At 43.6% G+C, this 27,827-nt stretch overlaps 2 protein-coding genes across 7 annotated transcripts in view; one reads left to right on the top strand and one right to left on the bottom strand.

Moving 5' to 3' along the window:
- Positions 1-27,827, top strand: part of LOC309398880 (mesothelin-like) — a 69,337-nt gene that overhangs the window by 29,959 nt on the left and 11,551 nt on the right. The window contains exon 13 of one of the 3 annotated variants that reach the window (XM_081966155.1): positions 7,638-7,782. The exons of the other annotated variants lie outside the window; for them this stretch is intronic. Coding sequence (XP_081822281.1) covers positions 7,638-7,648 — 11 coding nt within the window. The 3' untranslated portion in view covers positions 7,649-7,782. Of the gene's footprint in view, positions 1-7,637; positions 7,783-27,827 lie in introns of those variants that run through there. 3 annotated transcript variants of the gene reach the window in all.
- Positions 15,577-27,827, bottom strand: part of LOC309398879 (uncharacterized protein) — an 80,423-nt gene continuing 68,172 nt past the window's right edge. For 3 of the 4 annotated variants that reach the window (XM_081966149.1, XM_081966151.1, XM_081966150.1), the window contains 6 exons: positions 26,870-27,025; positions 25,944-26,077; positions 23,500-23,630; positions 22,783-22,877; positions 20,642-22,295; positions 15,577-17,530 (listed from right to left, as the gene is read on the bottom strand). In XM_081966149.1, the coding sequence (XP_081822275.1) occupies positions 17,448-17,530; positions 20,642-22,295; positions 22,783-22,877; positions 23,500-23,630; positions 25,944-26,077; positions 26,870-27,025 (2,253 nt within the window). In that variant the 3' untranslated portion in view covers positions 15,577-17,447. Of the gene's footprint in view, positions 17,531-20,641; positions 22,296-22,782; positions 22,878-23,499; positions 23,631-25,943; positions 26,078-26,869; positions 27,026-27,827 lie in introns of those variants that run through there. The other variant, XM_081966152.1, reaches the window with a different exon arrangement.

The following is a 27,827-nucleotide window of genomic DNA, read 5'->3' as shown; positions in this document are numbered from 1 at the left end:
CACTCTCTATCTCACATTTTTTTCTACCTTATCAAGATGTAGGCTATGGGTCCAATGCTTTGCTGAAGTCCAAGTATAGTATGTCCACAGCATTTTGTTTGTCTACTTATTTAGTCACTTTATCAAAAAAGAATATATGGCTTGTCTGTCATGATCCATTTTTAATAAACCCATGCTGGTTTCTAGTAATCACCTTGTTCATTTCTAGGTGTTCACAAATCTTCTGCTTGATTATCTTTTTCGGAATTTTCCCAGGTATTGATGTCAGTCTGATTGTCCTATAATTTCCTGGATCCATTTCCCCCCTTTTGAAGATTTGTTCCACATCAACTCTTTTCCAGTCCTCTGGTAGTTCCCCTGTGCTACAAGTAGAGCTCTAAGATTACACTCAGTGGCTCCAAGGTGATGTCTGTCAGCTCCTTCAGAGCCCTGGGATGGAAACCATCTGGTCCAGGGTGGCTAGGTTGGGCTATTTCTTCCTTTTGCATAAAAACAGATGCAAAGAAGCAGTCCTGCTTTCTCTCTTCTGCCAGTCACCTTCTTGCCATCTGCTTAATGGACCTATTGTTTCCTTGACTTTCTTCTTGTTCCTTACATATTAAAAGAAGCAATTTTTTGTTATTTTTGGCATTAGTTGCAAACTTGGCTAATTCTGGACCTTAGCCTTCCTCTTTGCAGATTTGGGCTATTTGTTGGTATTCTATTTTAGTTATGTGCCTCTCTTTTTTATATTTGACCTTAATTTGTCAGAGAGCTCTTTGTGCAACCAGGCTGGTCTCGTGTAGGTTTTCCCCCCTCAAACTCTGCTTCAGGTAGGAGATTGACCAACAGTTGATACCTTTGTCATCCAAAAAGTAGAGCAGAGAACTAGAGCATCAGCTATTCTAGTCTTAATCTTAGTAACAGAGAAGAAATGATAGAGAGGGTTGAAGTTGCAGGAACTTTGGGTGAGAATGATCATGTCACATTGGAATTCAATTGACACAAGCAATTTAAACATAATCAAACCAGCATCTTAGACTTTAAAAGAGCTGATTTCAACAAACTTAGAGCTTTGGGAAGGATTCCATAGATGAAACTTTTAAGGTGAAAGACATAGACATCTTTATTACGGTCAAAGACCAACAATAGACATTACTTTTTACAATATATTAAAAAAGTACCGACATTAAAAGTGGATAATAACATCCCTGTTAAGAAAATACATGCTCTCAAACTGCTCAGGTCACTCCCTGGTTTACGTGGGTGAAAGTATCGACTGATAAATATGGGAATAAATATAATGGTCCAGAAATTGTTAGAGATATCTCCAAATAATTGGCACAAGATGACAGCTATAATTCTGTAACCATTTTTTTTCTTGTGGATAGCCTACATAAAAATTGTGTGCGCTCTCTGACAATCTCTCTAGTAGGGGGAGAATATATGCAGACCTATGAACTCTGTATAGCTCACAGTACAATAAAACATTGAGATATCTCCAACTTCTCCTTTACCACATATACATACCCCCGTTCTGCTATTGGTGTTCTCTTATACCTGCCCTGGAGGAGTGCTGAGGGGAGAATGTTAAATCTGGCTCTGAAGAAAGCTATTCTTTGTTTTGGGAAGATCAGATCATTTAGATATCTTGCTGATATCTGAGGCAAAAGCGCACGCAATCATCGATATCAATATGTGACCCAACTCCCTCCCCCTAGTAAGCCCATCCCCCAGTCCAATCCACACACCCCACAGGTGTCATGTGGGCTGCAGCTTCAAAACCCATCATCAGGATGGTATGCCGGACGGTTGGCCTTGGCGGCAATTCCACTATCTGCAGCATGCGCAGTAGAAGGTGAGAAAACGACTCCCTTCTTCATCCACTCCTGTGCTGAAGCTTCCCTTCCCAAATACCATGTCATCCCCCCCCCCCTCCCCGTTTCAATGGCAGCTGAAAGCAAGCAGCAAAGCAGAGGCTGACAATCCCCCCTGAAATTAGACAATCCTGAAGTTTATAGTTTAGGTGTTTGGCATACAGTTTACTAATAACGCTCAGGAATCTATAATTGTCTGGGTCATTTCTATTACCTTTTTTATAAATTGGTATGATAATTGCTACTCCCCAATCTCTTGGCATGTGGCCTGTTTTATCTATAAATGTAAACAGAGATGCTAAAAGTGGAGCCCACCAACTGGTGTCCCTTTTCATTATTTCTGGCAGGACATTGTCAGCACCAGAGCCTTGAGGGCTCTGATCAATGGGATATCGCTTCTGGGGTAACAGGGGGGCAGTAATAGCTCCCTAAAATATTCTTCCCAGGCATGATTCGGTACCTGATTATTAGTTGGGGGTAGGGGAGGTTTCCCCAATCCTCTGGTAATGTACCAAAAAAGGGGTGTATTTTTTGGCCTGACTGATGTAATTAGTCTATGCCAAGAGTCCTTCAGAGCTGCACTTTTCTTTTAGAAGGGTCTTATATTGTGCTTTCAACTGCTTTAAGTTGAAAAATGCCCCTTTTTGAGGGGCATTTTTACTTTTCCTGTACTTCATATTATATATCCTTTTTAGTTGCACGCAATCTCTATCAAACCATTTTTTATTCTTTGAGACTGGCCTTTTGGAATGAGCTAGTATTGTTAGTGAGAACCGATTTGAAATCTGAAATTAAAGTTTCAAACCCTCTAAGTAGGATCATTCAAACTTATTTCTTAGTAGAGATGTACGTAGCTCTATGGTTTCTGAAACTAACATCCATTTAGTAACTTCCTTTGCATTTTTCTCATTCCATTTAATTTTTACCTGGGTATTTTGGCTCTCTAACCTGGGTAGGTAGGCTGTGCCTGCCCTTAGAGATTTCCGGTGTAATGTGAGAGTAAAGATTGTTGAATCACGATCGCTTTCCAGTTGCGAGTCTACCTCTATCTTCCGTAAGAACTTCAGGAGGTCATATGATATTATCCAGTAATCAACTGTGGATTTTCTTCCTGCTCCCCAATAAGTATATTCTGCTGGGTAGTCGCCCCATGTGGACCCATTAAGGATACCAAAGTCCAAATGTACAGTCATCTGTCTTACACACAAACCTGCCCGATTTGCTTTAGGGTCTTTAAATTGTCTGGAATGCAGGGATTCTCCTGTTACATTCTCATCATAGTGGATCTTAAATTGATGAAATAATGCTTGATCATTTGGTCCCATCCTAGCGCTTGTCCCCCCCCCCCCTATAATTATTGCTGCTGTGGGGAATCCACTTCCAATTTGGGGCCTCATTTGGCTACTCCACAGCACGGAGATCAATCTGCCCCCTGTGGCAGTGCAGAAGCTGGCTTAGGGAATTTAGTGATGCACTTTGGGTATTCCAACATCCGTAATTAAGTCCGTTCATATGGATTCTAAGAGCAATCTGTTGTGTTTGTAGTGAGCGATGTGATTGTTGGAATTGAGGGGAGGGGGAGATGCTTTCCTGACTTCCAGTGAGACTTCTCTATTAATACATCTCCCTCTCATTGCCTTGTCTGGGGAGGGACTGTTTTTCTGAGTGGACTGCCACTTTTTATCCGATTCTTTAACTGACTCTTTGCTCTTTTTCCTCTTCCTTATCCTGCATATGGGAGTTAACCAAGTCTGCTGTAAGAACTTTAGGGGTGCCTGGGGCCCGATATTGTGTTTGAAGAAAAACAGCTATATCTTTTTTCAATGTCTCTAAATCATGTTGGATGGCAATTAGTTGTTCAAATATTGCACTGTGAGAAGGCATTGCTTTTTGCCATAAACTCTGTTGAATTTTCCCAAGGTAAACTCTCCGTACTCTGAATTATCTTGTTGTTCTTTACCTTTTTAACCTTGAATCAAACTCCATACAGGAATTGGACTAGTTCTTTGTGAGAACAGCTGGCTTTCAGTTTGTTCCGCCCACCAGATCAGGAAAGCTGCTAGTAGCTGCTGTTTTGCCAAATCTCTTTGCAGGTCCCGTTCTAATCTCTCAGAATTGTTGGAAATGGAGGGGAGGTTAGTTTTACTTACAGATCTCTTACCAACAAAGTGCTCCTCAATTCTTGGTTGTTTTGCTGTTTTCACTGGAGGGAGAGATCCCTGGCTGGTGCCATGGCATTTCTTTCTTTTTCCCGTGCCTTTTTAATCCCTGGCAGCAACAAAAACTTTTGTCTGTGATATGGTCTGTTATCTCCACCAAAAAAATGTTAGTTAAATAAAAAAGGATCCAATGGGAGTACTAAGATTTGATAAAATAAAATAAAACCAGGATGCTACCGCAAACACACTCTGGCTGCACCAGCTGCAGCTACGCCCACTCCATTCTCGAAAAGCCCAACACAGCAAAAGAAAAAGAAATTCAAAAAGAAACCAGCATGGTTGCACCAAGAACTTTATGATAAGCTGAAAGACAAAGGATAAGTATTAAAAATGGAAAGAGAGACACATAACTAAGGCTTATAGCCTGAATCTGCAAAGATTAAGTCAGGAAAGCTAAGGCTCAGAGTGAACAAATGTCAAAATAACAGTCAAAAAGTTTCTTTCAACATGTAAAAAACAAGAAAAAGTCAAGGAAATAATATTTTCATTAATGGGAGAAGATGGCAAGGAAGTGATGGGGAGCAGGGAGGAAGCTGAGCTGCTTAATTCGTTTTTCACACAAAAAGAAAAAAATAGCCCAACCTACCAGAAAAAAACAGACCAGGAATAAATTTAAATAGGCAAGAAAATGGTAAGAGAACACCTCTCCACTCTAGATGTTCAAATCACCAGGACTAGGTGGATTATATCCCAGACCTCTGAAGAAGTTGGCAGCTGTGATCTTGGAAACATTGAATCATATCTTTCAAAGATCCTGGAACACCAATCAGAAGACTGGAAAAGAGCTGATGTGGTTCTTTTTTTTTAAAGGAAAAACTAGATCCAGCAAACTACTGATCACTCAGCCTGACATCAATACCTGGAAAGATCCTGGAAAATTAAGCAACAGATCTGCAAACATGTTAAGCAAAGCAAGCAAAGTTATAACCAGAAGCCAAGATGGGTTTGTCAAAAATAGATCATGCCAAACAAATCTCATTTCATTTTTTGAAAAAGAATTTAAAATGCTGTGGAAATAGTATACTTGGATTTTGGTATCTGACGAAGTAGTCCACAACCAATACTTGGTAAGTTAGAAAAATGTGGGATAGGCAGCATCACCCCCAGATGGATTTGTAGCTGGATGACAAATCACATTCCACATGTAGTCCTCAATAGAATTACATCTACACGGAGGAAAGTAAGCAGTGAGGTACCCCAAGGTTCTGTCACAACTCTTCAATATGTTCATAAACAATTTAGATGGGAGAACAGAAGGGGAACTCATCAAATTTGCAGATAACACCAAGCTGGCATAAATAGCCAACACCCCAGAAGATCGGCTCAAGATCCAGAAGAATCACAACAGACTTGAACACTGGGTCCTATCTAACAAAAATGAAATTCAGTGGTGAGAAAAAATATAGTTTTGCATTTAGATAAGAAAGAACAAATGTATAGGTATAAAATAGGTGGAACCTGGCCCAATACCAGTAACCATGAGAGGAATCTTGGAGTTCCAATGAATATGAGCCAGCAGTGTGCACCATCAAAAAAACCCAATGCAACCCTAGCCTGCATTAACACAGCAATAGATCCAAGGTCATGTGAAGTATTAGTACCACTTTATAATCCTTTAGTAAGTTTACTAAAGCATTATAAAGTGCACTTTGTGCAAAACTGCATCCAGTTTTGATCACCACAATATAAAAATGGTATTGAGACTCTGGAAAGAGTGCAGAGAAGTACAACAAAGATGATCTCATGAAAAGGAGCAGGGCGACAGGATAGCAGTATTCCACTGTTTGAGGTGCTGCCACAAAGAAGAGGGGGGGGGGGGTCAACCTATTTTCCAAAGCACCAGAAGGCGAGTCAAGAAGCAACGGATGGAAACTAGTCAAGGAGACAAGCGACCTAGAACTAAGGAAAAAATTCCTGACAGTGAGAACAATTAACAGTGAACATTTTATTCCAGAAATTGTGGGGGCTTCATTGCTGGAGATTTGTAAGAAGAGATTGGACCGCAGGGTTTCCTGCTTGAACAGGGCATTGGACACTGGAAGACCTCCAAGGTCCCTTCCAACTCTGTTATTCTGTTATTCCTTCCAACAAGAAACAGATGAAATCCTTCTGTGATTTTTCAAGGGGAAATTCATCCTTACATTACATTTAGTGTCAAATTCCCAACCAGAAAGCCAAATTTATTCCAATTTACTTCATGGATCCTCAAGGTAGTGTAGAACTGACAATGGGTATACTGACAATATAAATGACGGAAATTGTAAATCATTACAATGATGAAATTCGATATGAAATAGTTGAATTATTGGAGAAACTACAATGACAATAAAACCTGTACCATTTGTCTGAAATAGTATAGGGTTTCCTGCCTGAGCAGTGGGTTGGACTAGAAGACCTCCAAGGTCCCTTCCAGCTATTCTATTCCTATTCTACTCTATTATTTCCCTTCAACTTTCAAAAGAACAGATTTGAGACACGCCTAAAGCTTCCATTCACATTGATCCTAACCAGAGAGCAGTATTTGAACATGAAAGAAGATTTATTCACAAATTGCCAAATGAGTTGCCATCATTATACCAAGCAACACCAAAAGTGAACCAACAACATCACATCACATTATGTTGAAAGAATAAGGGCTTGGTTTGCAAATCATTTCAGAGTCCCATCACTCCTAAGATAACTTTCAGTACCTTCTTTCCTTTTGAAGATTAAGGCTGGTATCATTAGCTCCTAATAATAAACAAGAAGCTAATGGCAATGCCTTGCTTTGTGTATCAAATAATCAACGATGAGAGGAGTGTGTTTATTCCAAAAATACACGGTTGATAGACATCTAAGACCAAAGGCAACAGGCTAAATTAGATCCAAATGAATCAAGCCACTTTGAGATCAATAACATACAAAAGCTTGAATGAGGAGGAACTTAGAAAAATTAAAAGGTGCATCATTCTCTCTTCAACATTTGTTGATGGACCAAGACATTCAATGAACAATGTCAAGTTGCCACAATGTATATACAGGAATATGACAATGCTTCATTTCTCATTATTTTAAAACCATAGCCATTAATAGTAATCCACCTGTGGTCATTCTGTTCTGTGCTTAGGTAAGGAAATATTTCTGAAAAGATGACCCAATGGGTCACAGTTGTCTAATATATCAATATCACTGTGACGATGTAATGCAAGAGGATGTAATAGCCAAAAGTTTTCTTTTTCTTTTGTCAAAATGCCCATTTCAGTCCAGCGAATAATTTCAGCAAGGTATTGTATCACAGGTATGGCCCAGGTATGGATAGCTTTGAATTATTTTTAGCACTTTTCCACTCTTTGGATATATTATTTACTAATCACAATTTTAACTTGCCCATGCTTGATGTTATCCAACTGTAAATTGCCCAGGTATTTGTAGGTTTCATATTTGGGGATTTGGCCACAGCATTTCAATTCCATTTACCACGGTAGCCCATTTCTCTAGATGAAGTTCCATAGCCGTACTAAAAGGTCATACAGTGTTTGACAATGACTGGATTTTTATTTCTGATATTATTTGTTTCTTCAAGGGCAAGACTGAGTTCTGAAAATGCACCTTCTACTACATGACCGTTTGGTTTCTTGTTTCAACCAGGCATCACCTATTCAAGTTCACCTCTGAAAGTGAAGAGTTCAGCAAACAAAAGTAAATAAACCTAGTGTTGTAGGATGTAATGCAAGAATTGTTTGAGCCTACTTTTTTAATGTCCAAAACAGAAGCACACCCCCACAGATGCAGTTTTAGAGGAGAAAATGGAGACATCTACACATAATGCATTCTTATTGAAAATTTATCTACACAGTTAGAGAGGTAAACAAGAAAGAGACACCCTTAGCTACTATTAACAGAGATAAGAACATGATCTCCTAGGGCAGGAGTCCCCAACCTCTGGTCCACTGCCCATTAATGGGCTTTTAGGTATTTGCAACTGGGCCACCAAAATGGTGGGTGAGCACCTGCACATCCCTTCTCCTCCCCACCCCTAGCTGGCCCACAAAGGCAGAAAGGTTGAGGAACTCTGTCCCAGGTTTACCAGGCATCTGAAGAAGCAAAGGAGGATGTGGACAGTTGGAAAGAAAGAAAAATGGAGGGAAAGGACAGACTAACTGTTGAACTTTCTTGGCAACAATGACAAAAAAATTTAATTATTTATTATACATGGTATTGCTTTTCCAGTATCTGAATTTGGTTTTTTTCTATCATAATATTTTTGCAGCCAATCTTTGTTTTCAAGAACATACACTAGGGCAGTGATGGCTAACCCTGTTTGGATCACGTGCCAAAAGCAGGGGGGAGCACAGGGCATGGGTGTGCCACACTCATAATGCTATGCACGTGAACCCAGCGCGCATATGCAGGCATCCCCCCGCTTTTGGCATGCTTTTTTCGCCCTTTCTAGGCCCTCTGGAGGCTTCAGGAACATCCCTGAAGGATGGCAAAAAAAACAGCCCTAAAAGCAAACTGGAAGTTGGTTTGCTCATAGGGCCGTTTTTTCCCCTCTGGAGCCTTCAGGGAAGCCTCTGGAGGACAAAAAAACGACCCTACGAACAAACTGGAAGTCCTGGTTTGTCCGTAGGGCCATTTTTCATCTTCTGGAGCCGTCAGGGAAGCCTCCTGAAGGCCCCTGAAGGCTCTGGAGGGCTAAAACTGGCCCCATGAGCAAACTAGAAATAACTTCCTGAACTTCCAATTTGCCCATAGGGCCAGTTTTTTGCACTCCGGAGGCTTCAAGGAAGCCTCTGGAGGGTGAAGAATGGCCTCAAAAGAAGGCCAAAATCAAGGAGGAACCAATGTCACGACGAGACAACGTGCAATCTCAAAGCTCTGAGATCACCATCGATACTTTTGCCGCTGGGTACGGAAGGGTACGGAAAGAGAAAGCGTTTCCAGCTGATGAAGACTTTTTACCGTTTTAAAAAATTTGAATTGGAGAACAGAAGAAATAAGCGGCGGAATTAAATTTGGAATGGTTTTGGACAGTGGGTTATCTTACTCTTTAAATGCTATCTTCATGGTGTACTTAAGTGGTGTACTATGTCCATTTCAGAACATATCTCCTAATGTGCTTTCAATTGCCTCTGGACTAAGTTATTCAAGTGAAACTGCATAAATGCACAGCTTCCAGGTGCATAACTAACTAAAGCCATAACTAAAGCCATCTGATTGGCAGTTTTCTGTGAGAAAAAGCTATTTCAGTGTATGGGGTTTGTGGGGAAAGCCCATTCCCACCTCCACCCACTCCCAATCCATTTCATGTTAACCAAACTTCTTTTTCATGAGGATTAGATCTTTCACATTATGCACAATCAAATGTACAATCTTTTGGGATGCAGAGGGGAGTATCTGAGCATGCATTTGGACTTTGAGTGGCAGGCACATTAGGGACTCTACTTAAGATGCTTGGGCAGGGCCAGAATAAAGCTAAATGATTTAAAATATAAGCTTAGTGAAATGAAAAGAATGTCAGGGTTCCAAATACCATCCAAAATTAAATCAGAGTCCAAGGCAAAGTATTGCTCAAAGTTCCAATTTATTAAGAGAGCCATGTTGGCACATCTGGAAAAACCTGAATCTGAAAGCTTCCTGGTTTTCCCCACCCAATTGAAAGTTCACAAACTTGCCCCACACCGATCAGCCCATCACATCTTACACTAGTCCAGTCTTACACTGCCATGCTGGCAATTCCACCCATCCAATTCTGGTCAGGTGCAAAGGTGCAGAGACAAAGGATGACCTTGGCTTTCTAGAAAGGAATTTTGTTTGGGCTAAATAGCATCTAACTCCGTACAATCCCCCTCCCATTTTCCCACAATAGAAAAGGCATAGTAGAATAATAGAAAGTGTGGAAGGCCAAAGATTCAAAAGGAATATGGCTGCAGGCCTGACAGGCGGACTCTCCTCAGAAGAAAAGTGTTTCCTGAAAAGAGAATAATGTAGGGGTTAACATAAGCAGAACTAACCACCTCTTCCCCCCCAGGGGGACACTTTGGCTTATCAGGAAACTTATCATGGAATTGTTTTACTAACTTATCAGCTTTTACATTCCAACTTTTCACCCACGTAGCTTGGGACAAAAGGGTACCCCTTTCAATGCACTAAATATTGCAAACAACCCAGGGGTGGGTTTCTCCCAGTTCGCACCGGTACGCCAGAACCGATTCATGAAATTCAGCATACCTTTTGGAACCCGTTCGTCCAGTGGGACAGTACTGGAATACTCCCCGCCTGCCCCCCTCACCCGCTCCCCCCGCCCGCTGCTCAATCTCTCTCTCTCTCTCTCCCCGCTTCACCACGCTTGCAAAGCGTGGCATGAGGGGCAGAAGCCCCCAAACCCAGTGGGGAGCCTAAGCAAAGGAGGAGGCGGAGAGCTGGGCGGAGGAACGGGGAAACCCTAGTGAAGGCTGCCTGCCACCAACTTGACTCCATGCAGAGCGGGCTGCAGACGGTGCCATAAGGCAGGTTGATCGGGGGGGGGGGGGTGCTGCTGCAAAAAGCCACATTGCTACTGCTGGAGCTGCGGTGCCCCGCTGGGGTCCGGGACTTCTGCCCCTCGTGCCGCGCTTTGCAGCCGCCAGACCCCTGCACGGATCTTGTTGGGGTGCTGGCCAACCTGGTTCTGGGAATCCCTCTGCCCCAGAACCAGGTTGCTCAGCACCCCAGAGGTTCGTGCAGGGCTCCGGCGGCTGCAAAGCACGGCACGAGGGGCAGAAGTCCCAGAACTAGGGTTTCCTCCTTCCTCCGCCCAGTTCTCCGCCTCCTCCTTCGCTTAGGGGAATGGACCATGCTGCTGAGGACAGGCACCGGATTGGATGCCGGCAGTGCTGGAAGCCGGGCTGCGTGCGGAGGAGCTGGCAGCCGGGCGCCCTGAAGCAGTGCCAGCCAGCATGTCCCACAAGAAGAGCCCCAAGGGTAAGGGCAGCAGCGCTGCACCTTCCCCCTGTTTGAACACGCCATGCGGGGCGCGCTGCCTTGTCTTTGACAGCCACTTCATTTCCAATTTGGGGGGGGAGAGAAATCCATGTTTTCTGTTCCTCTCTATGGATCCCCGCCCCAAATGAGGTGACTGTGGAAGACAAGGCAGCGCGGCCTGTATGGTGTGTTCAAACAGCAGAAGAAAAAGGTTCGCTATCTGCATGGACTCCCTCTGCATGGATCGCCACTCCATTTTAAACGAGGCGCCTGTCAAAAAGAAAGGAGCACAGTGCACGCCACATGGGCTTGTCCAAGAGCCAAAGAAGGAACAGGAGGCGAAGATTCGGTTCTTGGACAAGCCCAAGTGGTGTGTGCTGCGCTCCCTTCTTTTTGACAGCCGCTTCATTTAAAATGGGGGGGTCCATGCAGAGAGCAACGCACAGAGAGCAGCATGCACCCGTGGGCTTGTGCAACAGCTGAATGCTCTCCTGTTCCTTCTTCCCAAACCCCAAAAATCCCCCAAACCAGGCACGACTTTACCCAAAAGAAAGAGCTGCTTCCCTTGACAAGCCAAATGCCAGGAAGGTTGTGCCGCATTGGGAACACCTGAGCTGCGTTCACCCCCAACATGCTTTGCAGACTGATGATTTAGAGAGTATTTTCCAGGGTCTCCTAATTCATCACTGGAAAGAGGTTCGCATCCTCCCCAGGCTAAGCCTCTGAAAAAAAGAGGGGGGAGGGAGAAGCAGAAGGAAGCCCAAAAGCAGAACCGGGGTTCTAAATTCACCAACTGGGCTCACCACCTTTTACCAGCAAAACATCTTGTACCAACGCAGCCTTTGCTTCGGGTTTCAGGGGGTGGGGGTGAAGGCTTTTGTTGGTCGTGAAGCATACAAAGAAGTCTTGGGTGCATGTGCGCGTGTTTCCCTGCGCACATCTCTATCTCAAACAAGTCACTTGAAGGGTGTTGGTTGCCTCTTGATTGTCACCAAGACCAGAGCTCCAGAGAAGACGCGATTCCGGATGTTGGTTCTCTCCACTTTGGGAGGGAAAGAGTTAACAACTTCAGCTTTGACCCAAAAGAAAAGAGAAAAGAAAAGAAGCCCAAATTCTTTCTCTCCTCCTTTTGCACCTTCTCCTGCTTTCTGGATCAAAAGGACCTTTATAGAGGGTCTTTTTACTATTCTGGGCAATCCGCTTTGTGTTTCTCCCCCCCCCCCGCTCCCCGCCAGCAAAAGAGCGGAAAAGAGGGAGGTTTTGAAGGGGTCTCTCTAAAAACTCCCCTAAAACTTTGGTTGTGTGTCTCCCCCCCACCTTTCCAGCTTTGTTTTCTTTTTAAACGTCAAAGGGGAGAGTGGTTATGCTAACACACACACACACACACCGTACGGCTGCTTTCCCGGCCAGCCACCCAGCCAGGCAGGGGCGAGCAGTAAATGAAGAGAGCACCGGCCAGCATCCCCGCCTCCTTCCTCTTGGAGCCCTGGCAGCGGAGAAACAGGTTTCTTTTTTGCCAGCCTCCCAGCTGATCCAGTCCCACTTGCACATGCTCCTTGCATTGCGGCAAGCGTGGTGTGTCTGTGTGTGTGTGTGAGAGAGAGAGAGACGTGCATGCCTTCCATGGTGTGCCCAACACCTTCGAATACCCACCAGGTCACTCACTGAGTGGCAGAGAAATCGGGCTTCAGCAAAAGGGAAAAAAGCCGTTTGAAATTAGCCCTCTCTGCCGCTCTGCTAAAAAGGCAGGAACCAAGGCCAAGAGAAAACAGGCTGACTAGCCATATTCGGTTAACCCCCAGAGTGGGAAGAGGCGGAATTGGGAGCTCTGTGAATTGGCTTGTAGGACACAAAATGCCATGATCATAGGACTTATTGGGCACCGGTTTTAATTCATAGGATATATCTACTACAAATATAATTGGAAGGGATATGTGTGTGAGAGAGAGAGGGGGAGGAAGAAAGGAAGAGGGAGGGAAGGAGGGAGGAAGTGTATTATGTATTGCATGAAGACTGCAGGAGCCCCTTGTAGCCCAAATGGCATGACTTTGAATTGGAAGCTGCCAAGGGGGCAGTTAAAGGTGGTCTTCCATTCATCTCCCTCCCTGATACGCATGTGGTAATACGCCTCTCTCAAGTCATTTGGTGAACACCTTGCCTTTAGCCAAATGGTTCAACATATCCTTCATGAGGGGTAGGGAGTAGGTGTTTTTTACATATAAGGCATTGATCCTGCGAAGGTCAATACATAGCCTAACCATCCCCCCCCCCCCCCCCACGTCTGTCTTCTCTTTGAAGAGGAGGAGGCAGCTACTTTAGACTTGGCTGGTTGGATAAAGCCCCACTCCAAATTGGCATCATTGTATTTCCTTAATTCCGCCATTTCTTTACGGATCATGGAGTACATCTTAGGCTTCGGTAATTTTGCCCTGGGCATGAACTCTATCACGCAGTTGGTAGGGCTGCTAATTTTGACTTAGCTGGTTGGATAAAGACCCGCTTCAGATTGATGTCAATGTACTTCCTTAATTCTACCATCTCTTTAGGAGTCATGGAGTACATTTTTGGCTTCTGTAGGGTGGCTCCAGGCACGAACTCTATCGCAGTTAGTTGGCTGATGAGGGGAGAGATAGTTGCAATCTTCCTCACTGAAAACCCCTGCCAAGTCCCAGTACCCTTTTGGCACTTGCTGGATGCCTGGGGGTTTCGTGTCTGTTGTGGGGGCTGCAGGCTCTGGGTGGTCAGCTTTATTGGGTTCGATAGTCCCCGGGTGGCCCTCTGGCTTTACGGGGTAGCAGCCCAAAGCCTATGATCAATTTTCAAATGCCGTCCTCCCACTTTATGGTGGGTGCCCACTTGTCCAATCAGGATAATTGATTCATGCATTTTTGGAGCTACGATAAATCTGAGAAGTTCATAGTGGCACCCTATCTGCAACTTCACCAAGTTGGTAATTAGCTTGGCAGGGGCCCCTCCAATTAGCGTTCCATCCATTTGCTTAAACCGAATGGGGTTGGCGAGAGTTTTTGTGCTTATGCCTAGCTGCTCTACGATAGACATGCTGATTAAACATCGGGTGTAGCCTGTGTCCACAATTGCCTCCACTCCCCTCCCACCCCCATCTCGGGCACTATGAGTTTGGCTTTGATGGCAAAGGGGTGGATAGGTGCGCTTATCATCGGGTCGTCATCCCCCCTGCTTCCTTCATCTGGGTTTGGCAAGAGCAGCTGGGACTCCACTGATTCCTGGGGAAAGGGTTTGCATCTCTGCACCTTGTTTTCCAAATTTTCCAAATTTTCTCTTCTCCCAGGCGGCTTCATTTGCCTCACTGCTGGCTGAGGTTTCTGGAGGAGCTGTCCCTTCAGCACTTTCCCCTGTCTTACTATTGGCTGGGAATCATCTTTGGAAGGGGTAGCTCCCCCCAACAAACTACTTTGTGAATGGGGGAAGTGCTGGCACCGCTGCGCCTGACCCTGCTCTCGCACCGGCATAGGCGGCAGCAAGGAAGAGGGTGGCTCAGGTGCTGCTCCCAGGTCTTCTGGTTCTCCCTGTTGGGGCATTGTGGCTGGAGCTGGAACCAGTTGGGCGTTCAGTCTCTGGGGTTGCTCCAGCCCAGTTATCTGAAATGGTGCCATCTGCTGAGGAGGAGCAGGCGTCCACTGGTATTGCGCCCATCCATGGCCCAGGAAGAAAGACCACCCCGGTGGGACTTGACTCACAGGCTGCAGCCTAAACATCGGTGGCTGACTAGGGGGAGAATTCCCTCACCCCTTCTATTGCTGGCTGGATTGATTTCCCCATCCCGTTTGAAGGGCCATCTGTGCCCCAGGGTGGAGGGGCACTGCCGTTGGTCTTATTCCAGTGGTAAGGGTGTGTGCTGACCCGCTTGCCACTGTATGGAAGGAGCATAAATCCCCACTCCATTGCGTTGCGGGGTCTCAACCCAGGAAGGCAAATGTTGGCTGGGCCAGGGTCCACTTGGGTGGTTCGGAACTAAGGCAATGGTTGATTCCACTCACGTTTGGCTGTCCGAATTGGTCTGGGAAGCCGGTCAGAGACTGACTGCATGAAGGTGGCTGGGATCCCCATCCATCGGAGCCCCGAGTCTGCGTCTGCTTTGGTCCCCTCCACTCGTGGGTGGAGGCTGATCTCGCACCCCCGTGGCTTCAGCACCAACTCCTTAGGAGATGTAAATCCTGAGGCTTCATCTTGCAGAGCTAGTTCCGATTGTGAGGGAAGTGTACAGGCCGGCTCTTTGCTCCTGGCTCCCAGCTGGCATTCCCTTTCCGCAGCTTCCACCACAGCTTTGGAAGGCACGTAGATGGTCTTGACATAGATAGGCAATCCATCATCTACTGCTTTCTCCGTGGCTTCCATCTCCTCTTCCATCTTCCCTGAGTCTTTGTGCCGCCCGGGTTCAGGTCAGTTCTGGGGCTCAGGACCCCAGAGAGCACCCCGAATTTCAGCGTAGCTGTCAAAGTATTTTAAGGGAGATTTGGGTTAATGTTCCAAATAGCATCCAAAATTAAATCAGAGTCCAAGGCAAAGTATTGCTCAAAGTTCCAATTTATTAAGAGAGCCATGTTGGCACATCTGGGAAAACCTAAATCTGAAAGCTTTCCGGTTTTCCACACCCAATTGAAAGTTCACGAACTTGCCCCACACCCACCAGCCCATCACGTGGTCCCATCTCCCACTGCCATGCTGGCAATTCCACTCATCCATTCCAGTCAGGTGCAGAGGTGCAGAGACAAAGGATGACCTTGGCTTTCTAAAAAATAATTTTGTTTGGGCTACATAGCATTTAACTTGGTACAATCCCCCCTCCCATTTTCCCCACAATAGAAAAGGCATAGTAGAATAATAGAAAGTGTGGCAGGCCAAAGATCCAAAAGGAATATGGCTGCAGGCCTGACAAATAATTGAATCTATCTTATACAACTAGTCCCTATATATTTAAGAACGTTTCTTTTCTCTTGCCAAAACATGCAATGTATGAAAACCTGAGTAGGACAGGTAGTTCCAGGGCTGTGCAGTCTGCAGCTGTGATCTAACTAAAATCTTAATTACTTAATTGCGAGATGAAGACTTCTATTTAAATTCTTCTGTGATGATGCAAAATTCAGAGGATATGAATGATTACTTCCAGACCAAGTTGAGAAAAATATGCCTTCCACTATAGGACTCTCATGCCCTAACATTCAAAATCTATTTCTTTGTCATTAGCCCTAGCGAACCACTCATGCCTAAGAGCTTTCCATTTGCTCCATCTATTAAGCTGATTCAAAATTTGGAGCTAGTAAATGGTAAGGAACATTGAAGGAGATATCACCAGAGCACGAAAAGCCAGAGAATTGTGGTGATATGTCAAATAATCTGAGCCCTCAAATACTTGGGCAGCCTTCTTTCCCACATATACCTTATGAAACAGCGTTTTCTCCTCATGGACAAACAAGTGTGCATACAAGAGATAAAGCAAACAACTTCAGAATCAAATACTGGATTAGATGCTCATAAGGGAATTGGAGAGATGTACATTTGCTTAGATCTTTGGAAATACAGGTAGTCCTCGACTTACAACAGTTCATTTAGTGACGGTTCAAAGTCACAACAAGCACTGAAAAAAGTAACTTATGATCATTTTTCACACTTACGATCTTTATAGCACCCCCATGAACATGTAATCAAAATTCACATGCTTGGCAACTGGTTCATGCTTATGACCGTTGCTGTGTCCAGAGGTCACGGGATCCCCTTTTGCGACCTTTTGACAAGCAAAGTCAATGGGGAAGCCAGATTCACTTAACGGCCATATTACTAACTTATCAACTGCAGTGATTCACTTAACATCAAAGGTCGTAAAATGGGGCAAAACTCACTTAACCAATGTCTTGCGTAACAAGAGACATTTTGGGCTCAATTGTGGCCCTAAGTCAAGAACCACCTGTAATTATCGAAGTCAGCCTCCAACACAGTAGACAGTCAGTTGGTGCATCAAGAAAATCAGTCTGAATCAATGAAATACTTTTCTTCTTTTTTCTGGGAATCAAATGATTTTGCTGCTGCTGCTGCTGCTAAACTCCAGGTGCCAAGACAGATGCTGAAAAAATACGTTTCCAGTTGCTTCCACTCAGAACTGAGAAACTCCAGGGGAAAGGTAGCATCTCCATGCACCGGAAATAGGATCATGTTGTGTTAAATTAATATGACCAATTAGGGCACAGGAAAGGGACAATAAATGCAGCTCCATCTTCAAGCAACAAGGATGCAATGATCTTCTACATAAATTTTGACACCTGTCCACTTAGACATAGTCCACTTAGCACGGATACCTTTCCAAGAGTCATTATGGCTTTTGCAGTAGAATTTTGAAAGTATTACCGGTACCATCAACAATAATTATTAGGGTGGTGAGGAGATAACCATATTTTTAGAGAAACTTCTGAATTGAGATTCCAATGGTGAGAGACAATGCCAGAAGTGTCCAGCTGAGTGATGTGTTTAAAGCTGATGCTGCATGGAGAAAATAAAGAGGAATCAAGATCTGTCCCTTGCATTTTAAGGAACGCTTCTAAGACTACTACTCAATACAAGCTCAGATTCAAATGCAATGGTTAGATCATGCTCACAGTACAAAGTCATTCCATCAAGTTTACTTGTCCATGAGTATATGGAATAATATAAAAAGTTACTATGGCTGCATTCATAGATCATGTGGAGTCATTATGTGCTTTGCTTCTTTAGGGTTTAATGCAATACTGTGTTTCCCTGAAAATACAACATGTCCTAAAACTAAGGCCATGCCACATATTTCAGGTGGGCAAAAATATAAGCCCCCCCCCCGGAAAATAAGTCCCCTGGACACCCTTCCTCCGGCCAGGCAGAGTGCCGCTCACCAATCTAGCGGTATCCCGAAGGCGCCAAGCTGCGAGAACCAGAGGCAAAGGCACTTGCGTTGTTTGGCACCTTGGGGTTACTGCTAGGTCGGTGAGCGCCATTGTGCCCAGCTGGAGAGGGGGTTTGCCGGGCAGCTGTTCCGCTCCCCGATCGTGGACCTCCCAGCCTCACGATGCCCTGGCACAGCTCCGCTGCGTTCCTTGTCGTTTCGTCCAGGGAAGCCCCTTGTAAAAAAAACCTCGCAAGTTGAACTCATGAGGTTTTTTTTTACCAGGGGCTTCCCTGGACAAAACAGCAAGGAATGCAGCAGAGGTGTCTGTCTCCAGTAGCGCTAGGACACGCGTCTCGCTTCTCCACCCCAACCTGCCACCCCTCGCTAAAGGGACGGCGGGCAAGCGAACCAGGCAGACTGCCTTTACCATTGGGGCGAGGTGGGAGGTGTTGGGCCGTGAGGCGCGCCTCTTACCTTTCCGGCTCCGTCGCGTTCCTCACTATTGTGTCGAGGGAAGCACCTGGTAAAAAAAAAAAAACTTTCTCGTGAGTTCAAGAAGTTTGATTGAACTTGCGAGAAGGTTTTTTTTTTTTACCAGAAGCTTCCTTGGACACAATGGTGAGGAACATGGCGGAGCTGGAAAGGTAAGAGACGCGCCTCACTTCTCACCCACCCCAGAAAATACCCCCCCCCCATATTATTATCTGCAAGATATTTCAACACAACCATCTTCATATTATTATCGGGGGGGGGGGGTATTTTCTGGGGTGGGTGAGAAGTGGTCATATTTCGAGGTCCAAAAGAAAATAAGACCCTGTCTTATTTTGGGGGAAACAGGTTAGATGAACTGATCCTTGAAGTTTTCAGCTCATTGTTTATGGATAAGCATGATGTCTGAAGTCATCCAAACATAATTTATCAACAAATTGTAATTAACATATGTTGTTTAGTACAATGAACCAGCCAGTATTATGGCTAGGGTTTGCTAAATCCATACCCGGCATCCTGGCTTTTAAAGCAATAGCAGGTCTTACCCCCTCTCAGTTTTAACCAAGATGAAGGTCTTGTCCCAAAAAAGTGGGGGAGAACTAGACCTTTGATCCATAGTCATGCCTCCTGTGCAGTGGTGGGTTTCTCCGGTTTGGCCCAGTTCGGCCAAACCAGTAGTAGCGGTGGTGGGAGGTTCTGCCCACCCGCTGGACACTTCTGTGCATACGCAGACAGCGTTGCACGTGAGCAGGAGCGAGCCCAGACCAGTAGTGAAAAAATTGGCAACCCACCACTGCTCCTGTGTATTTACTCAGCTATTTCTTAATATCCCATTACAGCCTAAAAATAATATATATGTAAGCTCATATGTCTGGAGGTTCTTCATATTACTCCTTATAGAAGGGTGAAATGTAATTACATATAAAGATTTATCTAACAGAAAGTATTGTGATAACTTAAAAGGTGTTCTTTGCATTTCAGAACCCAAAGTTGTTCTTTAATCATTCACCTGAGCACAGGTGGGTTTGCAAATAAGTAGACAACATGGCTGTCTCTAAACTCTCCCCGTTCCAGGCATTCAGATAAGAGAAATGGCACTTGAATGGAAATGAACATGAGAGCTGGTGCTCACACTAGCAACCATCTCCATCTATTTTGATATCTCCATATCAAAAACAGAAGTGTGCCCCACCTTCAATTCCATTGGAAAGAGCACAAGAGGAAAAACCACTTTACAACTTTGTCTATGTAGACCAGATTTTTTTAACCTTGATGATTCTAAGATGCATGGACTTCAACTCCCAGAATTCTCTAGCCAGCATGCTGGCTAAGGAATTCTGGGAAGTGAAGTCCCACAATTTATAGTTATCATGATTGAGAAACCCTGATACAGAGGCTCCTTACTTAATATGGTTGCTGGAATTCTTCTTTTGTGAGCAGTTAATAATTATTTTAAGATTAACTGTCTAAATTGATACAGGAGAAATCTGACCACTAAAGATAAGGTCTTCTTCAAACTGAGCTCGATAACACAAGATATGTTATCTATGCTACAATATGGAAGTATTATAATCTTTGGGGATTTAAAAAAAAACTCATTCAACCCTACATCTCTAAGATTCCCTGTTGATTTTTCATTGAAACCCAAATTAGATCTGATCTGATTTAGCTTAGCTTTATGAGGTTGGTCAACCACTCCTGGTCCTCCGCAGATAGTTCCCACAGCTGTCGATGCCGATTCAGAGTCAGAGCCCCAAACTATGCGAGGGACAGAGAACTGAGTGAAGAATTGTACTTGCATTCCGCCTGGCTGACTGTGTACAGGAGGCATCTATCTTCAACGCTATCCATTCTCAAGGCCTCCCACCAGCTCAGCGACAGGACGGCAATGTGAACAATGAACAAGCTTTTCTACTTGCTTGTATTGTCAGAGGCACCTGCCCACACTGAAACGCCTCTGTGGCCATTTGACTCCTCCAGGGTCTCCTCTGCAGATCTCAGAGGTGACGTATAGTTAACTTATAATAAAATGCTTCCTTGCCCAGCTAATATTCCCAGAATAATAATGGAAGCCTCATTTTTCAGAGCTATAGAAACTCTAATTACAGCTCCTCTGTGTCCTGAGGAAAATCGATTTAATTTCATCTCAGATCTCAGGCCAGAATTACTCAATTTTCTTTACTGAAAAGTTTCACCCTCCTCTAAAACAAAGGCAATTTGAGAAATAATTAAACCCAAATACGTACCACTTAGTGGTTTCACATGAATGTAGCCATTTGGGGTTGGATAAGATGGTGGTTTTGTTGGTGGAGCTTCTCTGCTGCTTCTCTGGATGGTTGCAGCCGCCTGTGAGGTCATCCTCTTTGGGGAGGATAGTGGGGGAATCGCTGTCTTGGTAGAGGCTTCTTGAGAATGGAAAGTCGTTTTGCTTGATGCAGTTGTCATTGTTGTGGTTTTTTTGCTGAACAATTCTGGGTTTGTAGCCAGCGTGTGCTTAGGGGGTGTTGAAGGCTGTTCAGAAGATGTTCTGGTTATACTGGACATGACAGAGGTGAAGTAAGTTCTGGCTGTGGTTGTATCCGCACCAACAGTGAGGTTTATGACAACAGTGGGTGAGTGAAAAATAGTTACATTGAGACCAGCAGTTACATGTCCATCTGTAACAGGGCTAGGAAATGCTGTGTCATTGTTTGTGGTGTTGCTATCAGAAGCTACTGTTGTTTCAACAGAAGGGATCACATTGCTACTTGTTGCATTATAATGGAAAAGAGTGTCTTCGATGGTATCATTTGAAGTTACTGAACCATTATAAGAAATAGCTCTGGTTTTGGAGGTAACAACAGTGGTGGAATCTAAGGGAGTGGTAGTAACAACTGGAGCACTGACTGTGCTATTGTTAGAATCTGTTAAAAGTTTACTGAAGATGGTTGTGTTGAAATATCTTGCAGTGCTGCGGAATAATGTTCCATCTGAAAAAGCTGTGGCATTTAAGGAAGTGGTGGGGACAACAGTGGCAGAGTCTGTTGATACAGAAGGACGGACTTTTCTACTGGCTGGATTGCTATTGAAATCGGTGGCAATGGTAGAGATGGTAGGGACTGGTGTGCTACCAGTTTCATTTAAAGTAGTAGTGATGTTCAAAAAGGGAATTACAATTTCAGTTGGGACTGAAACAGAGGACTTGGTGGGGATGGAAGGTGCGGCTGAGCTATTAGCTGTGGCATTGCTAGAATTTATGATATGTTCATTAGAAGTCGGCATGTCGATCCTTCTTGCAATGAAATGGGCTGGGATTCCACTTATAGGAAAGTCTGTTCGGTTGGTTGTGGCACTGTTGGAATCTATTGTAATTTCAGTGGGGACAGGAGTATTTCTTGCATCTCTAGGAACCCTTGTCCCAGCCATAATATTATCTGAATCAGATATATTGGTGGGGAAAGCATCTTTAGGCACTCTATCAGAAAGAGTTGTTTGGGTATTGTTAATAGAAGGAGAGATTTCATTAGTCATGAGAGTGATTTTGAAGACAGGAGTTGAATAGGACTCAGTAGCATCTCTAGAAACGAATGGGTTCAAATCTGAGGAGGCAGAACTAATGCTAGGGGTAGTAATATTGATGTTGCCTGGACTAGATAAGGTTGAATCCATGATCGGGATAATAGGGGAGGTGGCAGTTAACACACCGTCAGATTTTGTACTAAGGGATATACTTGACACAGTGCTGCCCATAGAAGTAGAGAACAGAGATGCCCTGCCTCCAACTAGGCCAATTCCAAGGGAATCCAGTTCAGACTGAAAGTTGTTCTTAATCCACATGGCAACAGTAGGATGGTTTTCAACTTCTTTCAGGTCAGGCAAATTAACACCAAGCAGATCTTTCACATCCTGGACATGGAATTTCTGCAATATAATTGCAATACTTTTGCTGATTCAGGGAGTGTCATCACAACCAGCTTTTCTGTTAATGATTATTTCTTCCCCCAAATATTCTACATTCCTTTTATCCAGAAAGCATTATAAATACAGCTCTCATTAACCTAGTACACTTGTGAAATTTAAAACACTTTTAACAGCTTCTCCTATTCCACCTTGGATGCTGATAATCTTCTGAAGTTGCATGATAAAATAAATTGTACCAAGGAGCAAATTCATATCATCCTCCACACCCAAGAGCCCTTCAGAAATGCTGGATATGTTTTTGTGCGACCCTTGCAATAGTTTAGTCTGTTCATGAAAATACAGTATATGCAAGACCCTCAGGATGACATAGCCCAAGATGAGAATGCCATAAAATGTTGATTTTAGACAGGTCTTTTTTTTGGGGGGGGGGGAGGTTGAGCCTTGACATAATCCCACCTTGCCTAAATGACACAATGTCAGAACTAACCTTTACTTCTTCAGGATTTAAATTAATAAATGTATCAATATTCATAGCAACATGAGATCTAGCCAGCTTTTTCAGCTCTTCGACAGGAGCTCCCCCTTAAAAAAACAAAAAGAGTAAGATTTCTGTGGGAAAGGTAACATCATAGCCTTCTTGAAAAACCTTCTTGAATTCAAGCAGATTTAAGTAAAAGGTGGTTAAGTTGGGATGGAAGATGATGTGTCCAGATGGATTATTATCTCCATCATATAAACAAGAATTTTCTACACCCCTCTTCCAAAACCTATAAGATTCTACATTTAATAATTTTAATATAATTAACAATGAAATGTGAATAAATCTATGCATGTTAATCCATTATTCCCATTGTATTCTTGTCTAATCAATTTCCTATCCCCATATTCTCAGAGTTTGATTTGATCATTGTCATTATCCATTTTAGTCTTTTTGAAATGTTTCTAGAAATAGTATTGGATGAAAGACAATGGAAGCTCAGTCACAAAAGCTGTTAGAGATTAAACAATGGATTGTTGTAGGAAAATAGGGCCTGAAGAACATTTTGGAGAATACATCACATAATTTGTGAATAGTATGGTATCAATAGTTATCAATTAGCAAATGACAATTGATGATGTGCCCCTATGTCTGGATTCTTAAAGATAAAGTAGGAGAATTAATTCTGGAGGAAACAGCATGGATGGAAGCACCTATCAAATGTACCTAGATATGGCTGGATAAGAGGATAATAGGCAGGTGTTCCTTCTTGGTTGGCAAACGCAGTGTGGGCCTTTTGGTACAGGATATCTTTCTTCACTTGGGCACAAGTAGAAATATCTAATTTCTCAGCATGCCTAAGGAATTTAACATGTAAGAGATCAGACTTAGTCAATGAGATTCTACAAAAAAAATCCAGGAACATTTCTGAAACATTTAAAGGGCACCAGGCTACAGAAGGCTGAACCTACAAAGCATCTCAATCAGAATAGAACTAGAAGGATCTTGGAGGTCTTCTAGTCCAACCCCTGTCAAAAACACTATACCTATAGAATGCAGATAAGTGGCTGTCCAGTCTCTTCTTCAAAACATCCAGTAATGAAGAACCTACAACTCTGAAGGCAAACTGTTACACTGGTTAATTGTTCTCACTGTTAGAAAGTTTCGCCTTAATTCCAAATTGCTTCTCTCCTTGATTAGTTTCCATTCATTGTTTCTTGGCTCCTGACATCTTTGTGGCAACCCCTTAAATACTGGAACACTGCTATCATGTCACCCTTTCATGTTCCTTTCTCTAGAGCAGCCATAGACAATTCCTCCAACAGTTGTTCCTATGTTTTAGTTTTCAGGCCCATAATCATTTTAGTTACTCTTCTCTGTATTTTTTTTTAAATCCCAACATCTTTTTTGTACTCGAGTGCCAACACTGGATGAAGGGTTCCAGGTGTGATCTTACTATGGTTTTTTAAAGCATTACTAATGTTTCACGTGATTGTGATTCTATGCCTCTGTTTATTCAACCAAGAATTGCATTAGCTTTTTTGGCTGCTGCCACACACTGATGGCTCCTATTTAAGTGATTGTCTACTAGGACTGCAAGACTCATCTCAGTTACTATTTTTGAGCCAGTTTTCACCTAATCTGTACTTGTATCTTTGGTTTTTCTTACAGAAATGTAAAACTTTGCTTTTCTGCACATTAAAATTTATTTTGTTGGATAGGATCCAGTGTTCAAGTCTGTCAAGATATTTTTGGATCCTGAGTTTGTCTTCTGGGCTGTTGGCTGCCAACTTAGTGTCATCTGCAAATTTGATGCGTTCCCCTTCTATTTCCTCGTGTATGTCATTTATGAAGTTATTGAAGAGTATTGGGCCCAAGATGGAACATTGTAATACCCCACTGCTTACTTCTCTCCATGCAGATGTAGGACGACTCATTGGGTACAGTTTGTCAGCCAGTTACAAATCCATAATTTGCATAGAGTGGTGATGCGCTCTATCGCAATTTTTTCTATGAAAAAGGAGGCCCAGAGGGCAAAAAGCGTCCTTCTGAACCTCCTTTCTCACCGGAGATCCATTTAATGAGGCCTCTGGAAACAAAAAGAGGCCCAGAAGGCTGCATCCCATTTTCAAAAAGCCTTTGCGAGTAGGAACAGCTTCGGAGGAAAGCGCCCGCTCCTCCCAAGCTCCGCTGGTGCCAACAAAAGCTTTTTGCGAAGGTCTGTCAAAGTCCATAGGAACGCAATCTTCCTGAAGGCTTCGGCAAGGAAATGACAAATGGAGGGAAGGCCTGAAGGACCGAAGCCTTCCCTCCACTTGCAAAAGTCCAGGCCTCAATTCGCAGAGAATAGAGGTCTAAAGTGCGAGATCACACGAGATCAGTAGCACGAGATCTCGCATAATCATTAGGTATGTTACACCTCTGTTCTCTGCACCAAAAGCCTGAAGCAATGAAACAGGCAAAGAAAGGCCTTTGCAAGGTAAGTGAGTCTCCACTTCAGAGTGCCTATGAGGCTGGGGGGGAGGGGGGGAATTGGCAGGGTGAATGTTGCAGAAACTCTGCGGTCATTCGTAAGGGCAAACGACTTCTGTGGTGTGCCAATAGTCATAATTTTGGGACTTGTTCGTAAATGCTAGGGGCTGCTTATCGCTAAAGGAAGGCTCGTAACCCAGAGATTTCCTGCATAAAGATATGTATCATTTATATCATGAAGTTCCATCGTCTCAGAATAGTTAAGAATAAGAACAGCCATATGTTGGCAATCACTCAAAGAAAGAATAGAAGGATGGACGATCTTTTAGTAGTAGTAATGCTATTGTGTTTTCACTTTGCATTGGTATTTTTTACATTGTATTTTTTCTATGTGAGCAGCCAACAGCCATATTTACTAATTAATCTCCTCAGAATACCTGTTCCTCACCTGGGTCAAGCTTCTTTAGAATAGAACAGAATGATTTGGAAGGGACCTTGGAGGACTAGAAATAGTGTAGGAGAACCTATACTCTTTTACCTAAATGACTTGCTAATTACTAATAAGTAGATAATCCTACTTGCTAATTGTTCCCCAATCATCTTCCATTTTAGTTTCCAGACTGGGCCCAGGAGCCATTCAAAATTTTCTCCTTCTTTAGTTAACCCTCCCCTCCCCCCACTAAGGAACAGCACCCTACCTAATGGATGCTGGGTTGATTTCCCGCAGCTGATATTCATCCAGAACACACAGGTATTTGCCTCCCAGCATGTCCAGTAAGGGACCAGTGAGCGAGCCTCCCAGTTCCATATATCTTGCAACCAGTCGCCTGAGCTGCAAGAAGAGAAGTTATGTTTTAAGAAAGGATGTGCGTCCGTAGCAGTGACAAGAGGTGAGGCTGGTAAATATTTAGAAAAAAATGCTGAAGAACCTATATGGTCTAAGAAATTAGATAAAATTAAATTTTGATATATATTTTTATTCAGACTGGCACATTTGTTCTACAGAGCAGGAGGTATCGAAAGTGTCGTGCCTGCAAGCCGTCTTTTCTTTTTGGACTTCAGGCCTGCCACACTTTCTACTGCGGGAAAATGGGAGGGGGGATTATATGGAATGGGGTGATATGTAGCCATAACAACACTCTTCATAGAAACTCAAGGTCATCTTTGTCTTTGCACCTGGCCGGAACTGGATGGGAGGAATATGTTTTCGTGGCAGTGGAAGATTGGGCTATGTGTGGGTGTTGGGGCAGGATCTTGAACTTTCAACTGCGTGGAAAAAGCTTTCAGATTCATGTTTTCCCAGATGTGCCAACATGGCTCTCTTAATAAATTGAAACTTTGAGGAATCCTTTGCCTTGGACTCTGCTTTAATTTTGGAGGCTATTTGGAACCCTGACATAAAGACCATTTACCATGTGTATATCAGTAATATTGCATCCATATAAGAATACCACACTTTTTGTGTAAAAAGGTAAAAGGGAGGTAGTCAGAAAAGTGATACACTTAAAGTAACATTCATACACCTCTGGCTTAATATGAAAAGCAAACAAAAAGCCTTTGTTGTTACTAGTTCACAGCAATTCTGTTTGTGGCCCCTGATGGAGAGATCCTTTTGATACGCTACCTGCGGCATCTCCCATGCACCATCGTTTGGATTCAGAAGAGCGGCCAGGGTGTCACTGGAAGTGAGGTTCCAACTGCCAATCTCGTCTGTACTGTACTGACGTGAGAGGAAGCCAAGCAGTCGCAACTGATCTTCTGGAATCCCATCAGGGTAGCTCTAAGAAAGTAATTCATTAGTAAATAGGTTTCATTAACAACGATGTAACAGGCTGATGCTCTATGGATGTGCAAATTGGATTTGGAAGAAGCGGGATGAAAAGATGATCGAGGCTTTTGAATTTTGCTGCTAGTGAATCATGGACACCAGGAAACCAAACAACAGCCCAAAAATCCCACTTGTGGCACAAATGACCAGACATTATTTCCCCTGTTTTGGACACATTATGTCCAAAAGACCCAGTTTCTTTGAGAAGTCTACAATGCGGGGAAAAGAGGAGAAAAGAATAACCAGCAGCAAGGTGGATGGGCTTGATTAAAACTTCAAGAAATAGGCTATAGAGACACTTCAAAGCCCAGGTTGAGAGAAGATCTTCTAGAAAATACATATTTAGTTGCTAAGAGTTGATGGGGTTTAATTAAGCAACATGGTAGAAAAAAGAGCACATGGCAAGAACGGTCTTGGCACGTTGGGGGGGGGGGGTTAGAGCCCTGGGGAGGAGGGAAGCAGGTGTTTAGGACAGATTGACCAAGGACAGATTGATGTGTCAATGTTGTCTGCTTAAAGACTCAATTACAGTTTGTAGTAAAGAAACGGAAGCAACTCAGCAAGTGAGCCTTAAGAAACCGACTAATAGATGAGCACTCAATTTTGCTTACTCACTTTCCAAGATTTTACACCCTGAGCCCTTTTTTCCTGGCATTAAACCCGATTACTGTATTGAAATCCCAGTGGCCTGTTGTTGGTTGAACGAGTTTCTGTGCTTAGGAGACAGGCGGACTTCCTTCTCCCTTCAAGGCAG

This window comes from Natrix helvetica (genome assembly GCF_964273705.1).
Source record: "Natrix helvetica genome assembly, chromosome: 13".
Taxonomy (NCBI): Eukaryota; Metazoa; Chordata; class Lepidosauria; order Squamata; family Natricidae; genus Natrix; species Natrix helvetica.
The sequence above is the reverse complement of the archived record's forward strand: the minus strand, read 5'-3'. Positions and strand labels throughout refer to the sequence as shown.